Source organism: Dama dama, chromosome 12 (assembly GCF_033118175.1).
Source record: "Dama dama isolate Ldn47 chromosome 12, ASM3311817v1, whole genome shotgun sequence".
NCBI lineage: Eukaryota > Metazoa > Chordata > Mammalia > Artiodactyla > Cervidae > Dama > Dama dama.
Genome location: NC_083692.1, coordinates 64,015,789 through 64,025,115, shown reverse-complemented (window position 1 = coordinate 64,025,115; position 9,327 = coordinate 64,015,789). Strand labels below are relative to the sequence as shown.

General features: G+C 43.7%; 1 protein-coding gene and 1 non-coding gene across 2 annotated transcripts in view; one reads left to right on the top strand and one right to left on the bottom strand.

Annotated features, from left to right (window-relative positions):
* Nucleotides 1–667: 667 nt before the first annotated feature.
* STARD9 (StAR related lipid transfer domain containing 9) overlaps nt 668–9,327 on the top strand; it is a 116,862-nt gene continuing 108,202 nt past the window's right edge. The window contains exons 1-3 of the mRNA XM_061157457.1: nt 668–760; nt 5,724–5,793; nt 8,179–8,295. Of these exons, the coding sequence (XP_061013440.1) occupies nt 714–760; nt 5,724–5,793; nt 8,179–8,295 (234 nt within the window). The 5' untranslated portion in view covers nt 668–713. The remainder of the gene's footprint in view (nt 761–5,723; nt 5,794–8,178; nt 8,296–9,327) is intronic.
* Nucleotides 7,212–7,319, bottom strand: LOC133067476 (U6 spliceosomal RNA). The gene has a single exon (XR_009695268.1). It is a non-coding gene; the product is annotated as a U6 spliceosomal RNA (small nuclear RNA).

Here is a 9,327-nt window from a genome sequence, read left to right as displayed (position 1 = left end):
GTATTCCCTACAAGGTCACAAACTCTGTTAGTGTGGCGCTGAGCTTCCAGCACAATCTAGAGAAGCTCGCCAGTGAACTCTAAACTCCGAATCCAGTGCCTCTTAAAGGAAAGACAATGCCCCTAGAAGGGAACAGCAAAAACATCGGTGTTCCCCACTTCATTTCTGCCCCTAAAAATTCAACCACAGAATTGACACATCAGGCCAACGCAGAGAATAAAGCATTTAGTACATTACTAAACGTACTAAACGAAGACTCTGTAAACTGTCTGGTGTTAACGAATTTACTCGACTTTGTAGTGCTTCGGACACTGGGAAAACAAAAGCTAGTTTCTCCCAAGCGGGAGCCAGCCTTACCCAGCCAGGATCTACACCACCCCGACCGCGAGTCTTAGGATTGGTCCAGGCTCCTCAGGCCTGGCTGGGCTTCCGGCCGGCTCCTGGGAGAGGCTGTCCCGAGAGGCGCGTGGGCGGAGCGGGGCGGGGCCGCCGGGGCGTCCTCCCGCCCACCCAGCTCAGGATTGGCCGAGGCCCGGCAGGCACCACCCCGGCCAGGCGTCGGCCCGCATATGGGCGGGGTCGTCCTGTGAGGCGCGTGGGGCAGGCGGGGCTGGACCTAGGTTGGGGCTGGGCTGGGGCTTGGCTTGGCTCAGGGCTGGGTCCCGGGATGCTGCAGCTGGGCAGACCTGCGGGGTTTGAGCCGTGGCCGACGGATGGCCCACGTGCGGGTGGCGGTGAGGGTCCGGCCCCTCAGCAAGAGGTGAGTCTGGGCGGGAGGGGGCGCCTGAGGCGTCAAGTGAGCTGAAAGGAAGGCGAGGTCCCCGCCTCTCCCTTCAGTGAGTCCGGCGCGGAGAAATCAGACACAAAGTGGCCCAAGGGGCCAGCATCCGGAAACCGTAAAGGCCTGGCCGGGACAAGGCCTGGCTTGGGTTGGGTTTTAGATTAGTGCCCTGGCGGGGAGCACTTAGTGGAAAGCCTCGGGGTGGTCTGTCCTGTCCGTGTGCCCGGGGTCCCTGTGTCACGGCAGGAATTTTGGGGGACCGCGCGCGGCTCAAGTTTTGATGCACAGGTTGAGCCTTTCTGGATACGCTGAGAAGGGCTGGGAAGTATCTCTATGTGGGGAGAGGGGTCGGCGGTCTACTGTCTCTTATTGATGGCTCTGGAGTACCTGTAGGACTGACGGAGAATCGTGAGTTTCTGCGTGCACATGGGTTTCTCTGTGAAGAAGTGGAGGAAAGCAGGTTGTAAGGCATAAGAGGGAAATTGAAGCTCAGAGAGATCGTGGTTTCGTTCTGTGGGCGACTTCAGAAGTGTGAAGTAGGGGGAAGTCATTCTAAGCCCTTCCCTCAGCGTAGCCAGTTCCCATGTTTTCATGTGGGAATCTGATCCTACACTCCTCAGCTGTTGAGGTATCCAGGGTCCACAATTTCTTTACCTTCTTACTGATTTTTCCACTCACATGTTTGGAAAGTCAGGGAAGACTTCACAGAAGGCTTGGTGTTTGAACCCAAACGCTTTTGAAAGAGTTGTTAGTTTGCTGACAGGTGGAGGAGAAGATGTAGAGAGCATTCTGTGAGAACACAGAGCGAAGGACTTAGGCTCTTAGGAAGCAGAAAAGTTTAGGGCTTTTGAGGAGAGGCTGTGTGGAGGGAGGTGAGTGGTAGGAGATAAACCTGGCAGCATGTGGTTTGGGACCTGAAGGCACATATTGGAACTATTTGGGAGGTTTAAAAAACTTCCAGGACACAAGATGGCTTGAAAATTGGACAGAGCAGTCAGAAAAAGACATTGTCTCTCAGAACAAAATTCGGTTCTAGCAGGAGCAGGGCTTCCTTGGTGGCTCATATGGTAAAGAATCTGCCTGCAATGTGGGAGACTGGGGTTCGATCCTTGGGTTGGGAAGATCCTCTTGAGGAGGGCATGGCAACTGACTCCAGTATTCTTGCCTTGAGAATCCCGTGGACAGAGGAAACTGGTGGGCTGTGGTCCATGGGGACACAAAGAGTTGGACAGAGTTCACTGAGCGACTAAGCACAGCACCACAGCACAGCAGGGTCTATGTTTGTCCTGACTGGAGGTGATTGGCTTGAAAAGTCATACAGCTGACAGAATAATGAGAGCGGTGTGATAAGGGAAGGGGACAAAAGAGTAGGAAAAGACAGAAGTGGTACAATGGAAACTTCACTGGTGGTCCATTGGCTAAGACCCTGCATTCCTAATACAAAGGGGTTTGATTTCGATCCCTGGTCTGGAACTAGATCCCACATGCTACAATGAAGAGTTGACAAGAGTTTGGCAGCCACAGTAGAGAATAACATGTCAAACAAAAGTGAAGGGAAAAGAAGGGCACAAAAGCTTATTAACTTTTAAATTTTCTTTATTATTATTTTGGCTGTCCTGGGTCTTCACTAATGTGAGTGGGCTTTCTCTAGTTGTGGCCAGCTGGTTTCTCATTGAGGTGGTTTGTTATGTTTTGGAGCATGGGCTCTAGAGCGCAGGTGCAGTAGTTGTGGTGCACAGGCTTGTTGAATCTTCCCGAACCAGGAATCGAACCTGCATCGCCTGCATTGGCAGGCAGGTTCTCAACCACTAACCACCAGGGAAGTCTGAAAAGCTTATTAACTTTTAGCTCAGGTTAAGAGCCTTGAGCAGCAAGGGGTAGAAGAGCAAGACTGCAGTTACCCAGATATGAGAGGATTATAACCTGCTGAAGATTCAGGAGCCGGGATGAATAAACCCAGCATGACCCCAGCTAAGAAGTCCAAACTATTCCCCTCTTCTCACCACACTGTATTCCAGGGTTTGTTAACTTCCACCACCTTCACTGAGGCTCATCTCAATATAGGCTATTTACTGATTATGTGATTTGTCTCAGCCTTCAAAAAAGTGATCAGCACAGATTCAGTTAACAAAGTCATTGGATCTTATGTGTTACTTGGAAATAAATCTTGGAGCTCAAGCTTCCATTTTTTATTTTTCCAGATGAGAAAATGATCTTGTTAAAGATCTAAAAGTAGATAGAGCCAAGATTCCATTCACCAGACTAAGCTGCTCCTTCCTGAGATTACAGAAAAATTGCACTTCTTTCTCAAATGCCTGTTTGCTTAGTAGGACTAGTACAGACCATCAATAAAACAATAATATGGAAAATGGTTTTAGTGTGCTCCTTTTTACCACACAGTTGTTTCCCATAATCAGAAAATCTGTGTCTTATTGTAAGATGCTGCCGCTTGTTTGTCCCAAATCATTCATCATTGACAGAACATATTGGCCAATACTGTAGGCTCTGGAACACTTTCCACTGCCCTTGCAAAAAGGTAATTATCATGAACTATATTCCCTTTATGTGCTCTTCTTTTTAAATCTGTGAAACAAAAAAAAAATCTGTGAAATAGTATAACTACTTCAATGGTTTTTTGTGAAGATTAAATGAAAGGATACATTAAAAATACTTAGAGCCTGGCTGCTTTTAAGTGTCTGATAAAATGCTAGCTATATAATTTTTAACAGCTATTTTTATTCCTCCTTGTTCTTAGCTGTCTTTGTAAATTTTATAAATGAGTAGATAACAAGTGGAAATGGCTTGGCTATTTTCTAAGACAGTGATTTTCAAATTATAGGATACATACAGTTAACCTGGGGAGCTTGTTATAATACAACTTGTTAAGAGGAATTCAAATTAACTAGCTCCACCACCTCCTATAATTCTGATGAGTGAAGCCTGTGGACCACACTTTGAGAAACTGTCCTAGGAGTCAACTTGTAACTGAGGATTTATTCCTGTACAAAACCTTTAACCCTAAGGAATGAATGCCTATTAGTAGAATTCAGGCCCCAGAGGCTAAATGGTGGTAGCCACAGCAGACTTCTTTGAACTCTGTGCAGTCAACTGCCCTGTTGAGGTTGGTGTTCTTTCTTTCTCTTGCTCAACTTTGTCTTCATTTTGTTTTAGAATATTTTGGAACCACTAGGTTACCAATGGCAATGGGCCAGGCAGGGAAGGGGTGGCATCTCACCAACTATAGTGTCATATCCTTTTGTCAAGAGGTCAAGTTCAAGACCCTTTTTTATTTTGGCTGCTTTATGCTAGAGTCCTAGGTGAATCCTTAAGAAAGGGCTCACTTAAAAAAATTAGATTAAATAGATTTGCAAAAGTTTTCCCCCTTACTTTCTTTGTTGCTCAATTTTACTATAGCCTGTGTATTTTATAGTGGGTAAAGGGAGAGTAAAACCTACTTTTAAATGCAAAAGGGGAAAAAAATGGTCTTAATACCAAAACTGAAAGATTTCCTTTAGGAGAGCTAGGGGCAGGGGATGCAGTTTTATAATCCTGGGGGACGAAGTATATCCCTACTGCCTTAAGTTCTGTCTAGTATGAAATGTGAAAGAAAGAGCATCAGAGCCTTGAGGAAATTTAAGTAACAGGAATGCCATCCACCTAGAAGGAAATTTTTTTTCCAGGACTTTATTCCAAATACACTGACTAGTTTACAAAAACAATCTTAAATCTAAAGACCCCTGTCTCACTGTGTATCCCTTGCCATCCCCTCTCCCCAAGTCCTCAAGGCCACATCCTGGGAACCCGGAGGGAGGATAAAAAGGACACTGAACATATTTTCTCAACTTTCAGGTCCCAGGCCAGGAATAATTTAATTGATAGTTTTCACTGTAGTAGAAAGTGCCAGTGAGTTAACTCCCATCTGTTAATATTCTGGCCTTGAGCACTTTATTTTAAAATATTTATTTATTTATTTGACTGTGTCAGGTCTTAAGCGAGGCACATGGACTCAGTAGTTTCCCCACAGCATGTGGAATCTTCCCAGACCAGGGATTGAACCCACATCTCCTTGCATTGGAAGGCAGATGCCTAACCTCTGGACCACCAGGAAGTCCCTGGCCTTAAGCATCTTAGCTAAAGCTCTTTATGTTGTGAAAAAAGATTTCATATCTAGAATGGAGTGTATTCCATTCATTTTGGGCTTCAGGTATATGAATCACTTGGATTAACCCCTTAAAGTGAATTTAGAGGTTGGTTAGTTGTTACAAGTGTTACTACATAACTACAGTTTAGGAAGATCCTTAAGGATCTTGGCTGTTATTCTGACTTAAGAAGATAATATAAGTAAAGGATTTAGGAAATATGTTCTCAGGTCTCAACAGAAAGGACTCTGAAACCTTTTTCATTATTTTCTGTGCTCAAAATATGAGAGAAAATGAGAAATGATGCCATGCTGTGTGCTGAGCTGAGGATACTCTCAGGGTTTCCCAAGCCTGATTTCTGAGGCATATGGCTTTGTGGTTAGACAGATCTCGGTTTAAATTCTGGCTCTGCCACTGCTAGCCGTGTGACCTTGGACAAGTTACATAATTTTTCTCAGCCTTAGTTTTCCATTTATAAAAAAAAAAAAAAAAGATCTGTTAGGAAACTATGTCAGGAGGGTGTGTTAAGAGGATAGCATAGAATGAAGTATAGTGTATACTGTACTTAATACAATGCTTAGCACATAGAGGGTACCCAATAACAGTGACTCTTCACTGTTCCCAAGCCGAATTCTAACAATCCAGAGAAGCATGCCAGCTCGGGGACTGCTTCAGACACACCGGTTGTGGAGACAGCAGTAGGGAAACATTTTGTCCCAATAGTGCTGGTCTCAGCTGCTCTTTTTCTGATTAATTTTAAAAAACAACATTTCCTCTCATCTGGGTTTGTGTCTTGCTTCTAGGGAGATCAAAGAAGGGGGAAAAATTATTGTGGAAGTTAATGGCAAAGTGGCAAAAATCAGGAATTTAAAGGTAAGCCTGAAATTGTTTTCCTTTTTCTTTCCCCTGAAGAGCTAGTATTAATTACAGTGACTTCTGGGGTGAAGGTGTGTATGTAAATACATTTAGAGAGGGGGAGTAGAAGAGGAAAGGGCATATAAGGGGAATTGTGGGAAGAACTTTGACCAACCACAAAGCAAATATAAAAATATAACAGGGAAGAAGTTCCAGGGATGTAGTTACTGCAACCCAAGTTCTACCAGATGGGGTACAGCTATTTTGGAAACTGGTCAGTAGTAGATATTTTTTTTTTCTTTTTTTAATAGTAGAGATTTTGAAAGTAAATACATGGCCAGCTTAAATCATGTTGGGGGACAATTTGTGCATATGTTTAACTCACCTGACCTCCTATTAGACTTTGGCTCAATCCTATTATTGGATATCACTTCATCGAGAAGCATTAGCAGGGGTTTTAGCATGCATCTGCTAATACAGAACTCATTTTTAGCCATAGTGACGCCAAGTAAAGACTTTAGATCCCAGAAGAGAGTTGGGCACTAGCCCAAGTCTTGCTGTAAATATTCTTCCATAGATCTGACTGATCTTTGAGTCACAACTGGATAGACACTGGCAACTTCCTTCCCCACCCTTACTACTTCCTTTGGCTTATTTCCTCCATCCCATTCTTCCTTTTCCCAGGCCAGGGGAAGTAGAAGGGATTCTTTCTTTCTGAGCCTTGAGGAGTGGAGGACAGGGAAGCCAGCCATGTGAATGCCGCTGTGGTCAGCTTGCAGGTGGTACTTGACATTCCTGACAGCTGAGGAAGCTGACTTGCGGGAGGAGGGTTTTCTGGACCCCAGTCCCCCCAGCCACATCCACTCTTGTGTTCCTCCCATGATGTGATCCGTTTCCTTTTGTCAATAGCTCTCTGCTGAGAGAGAAACCTGTCAGACTTTATTTTTTTTTTTTAATTTTTTTAAATTAATTAATTAATTAATTAATTTATTTTTTCAGTGGGTTTTGTCATACATTGACATGAATCAGCAATAGATTTACACGTATTCCCCATCCCGATCCCCCCTCCCACCTCCCTCTCCACCCGATTCCTCTGGGTCTTCCCAGTGCACCAGGCCTGAACACTTGTCTCATGCATCCCACCTGGGCTGGTGACCTCTTTCACCATAGATAATATACATGCTGTTCTTTCGCAACATCCCACCCTCACCTTCTCCCACAGAGTTCAAAAGTCTGTTCTGTACTTCTGTGTCTCTTTTTCTGTTTTGCATAAAGGGTTGTCGTTACCATCTTTCTAAATTCCATATATATGTGTTAGTATGCTGTAATGTTCTTTATCTTTCTGGCTTACTTCACTCTGTATAATGGGCTCCAGTTTCATCCATCTCATTAGAACTGGTTCAAATGAATTCTTTTTAAGGGCTGAGTAATATTCCAAAAATATGGAACGCTTCATGAATTTGCGTGTCATCCTTGCGCAGGGGCCATGCTAATCTTCTCTGTATCGTTCCAATTTTTAGTATATGTGCTGCCGAAGCGAGCACCCTGTCAGACTTTAAACAGGAGCTCCCCGGGGACAAAAGACCTTTCATTCTCTCCTGTCTCTTATTTATATCTCTGTTGCCTAATCACTTCAGCTGCTTTGTTCTGAGAGCTTATATTTTTGGTTCTTAAGAATAAATCCTGGCCAAGATCACACTCTAATCTGCCCCCTGCTCACCTTGCTGGCCAGCTATCCTCTTTTCTGAGTCCAGTTATCCACTCAGAATCTCTTCATCATCCTGTCAGCCTCATTCTACTGTGGGTTTTAGTACCCAGTTCAAGGGATTGTTTCTCCCTGTCCAGAATCTAAATATTAAGTAATAAGATAGGCATTTCTGTGAATAATGCCACTCTCTCCAGTACCAATTCCAAGCTGTGGCTCTGCCCTCTTCTACACGGAGCAGTTGGATTGGGCCCAGCTCTTCTGTCCAACATGCTCTCTGGGGGTGATACCCCAGGGACCTCTGTGAAAACTCTAGGTTGACAGAGCCTGTCAGGCCCAGGGACTGAATTACTCATGCACTACTGGTATATTCTATAGAAATACTTAGAGAAGAAATGATAGTAAGAAGAAGAAGCCCAGGGAAGGAGAGGTTTTTTTCTCTCAACTGGTCTTATGCCTCACAGGGCTGGTTTGTATGTAGCTATGTGATAATATGATAGACATTTAATTCTCTGGTGCTTCATTGTACCTAACCAGATGAAGACAAAGGTTACTTTTTCCCCCTTTTTCAGGTAGATATCATAAAGGTTCTCATGATCAGTCCAGGTATCTCTATCTACGAGCAGAGGAATCAAGTGCCTCTGCTTTGATTCTGATATTACAGTAGAGAAGGTACTAGATCCTGTGTTTAATTTTAGGTGGACGGTCGACCTAATGGCTTTGGTGACTCCCGAGAGAAGGTTGTGGCGTTTGGCTTTGATTACTGCTACTGGTCAGTCAACCCAGAGGATCCCCAGTATGCATCTCAGGATGTGGTAATGTCATTTTCCTTCACTTTCTCAAGGTCTTTATAACTGGATAATCATTGGGAAATTAACGTGGAATCTGGGCCCTGGCTATTTCTTACTTATGGTAGGTTGGTCAGAAACTAATGATGTTTTGGTCTGGGAAGTGTTATCTGCAGAAGATCTGCTGAGGACTGAGAGGATGAGCTAAGCCTTTGCTGGCTAACGCTGTTGGTCATCCTTCCTGCTGCTTAGCTTTCCCACAAATTTCTAAGGCAGCAGGTCTGGTCAAGGGGGTCTTCATAGGACTTCTGTTTCTGTGAAGCAGCAGCGTTGTCCTGGTTGGAGCACTGTCAGAGGTCATGCATTTGGTCCCTGAGATGGCCAGCAAGCCTTGCCTGATTCACTTCTGTGACCACAGACAGTAGCTCTTATCCTAGCAGCCACCAGGGTCCTTTCTAAAATTAGAAAAATAATTTCTTTGGCTTTTCATATGTTCTTTCTTACATGAGAAAGAGAATACTAGAGGAATATGTCCTTGGGAAAAAGTTTTGAAAATGGATATATTTGGGGAGGAGCCCTAGACAACCATTGCCTATCAGTCTATATGCCTTTGAATAAAAAGCCAAAGTGTGTTTTCTGCTAAATATTTCAGTCCTTTGTGAAACTTTCCCTAATTATGCTAAAGAAACCGTTATCAAGTTTGAGTGATTTAGAGGACAGCATAGGCATACCTCATTTTATGACATTTGGTTTTATTGCACCTAATAGATACTGCGTTATTTACAAATTGACTATTTGTGGCAACTCTGTATCGAGTAAGTCTGTCTGTGCCATTTTTCATAGCATTTGTTTACCTCGTGTCTCTGTGTGACATTTTGGTAATTCTCATAATATTTAAAATTTTAAATTATTATTCCATTTTTATGGTTATCTCTGGCCATGTCAGCACTATGACTCACTGAAGGCTCAGATGATGGTTAGCATTTTTTAGTCTCAAAGAATTTTCTAATTAAGATTTGTTCATTGTCTATAAACATACTGCTATTGCACTTAGTAAAT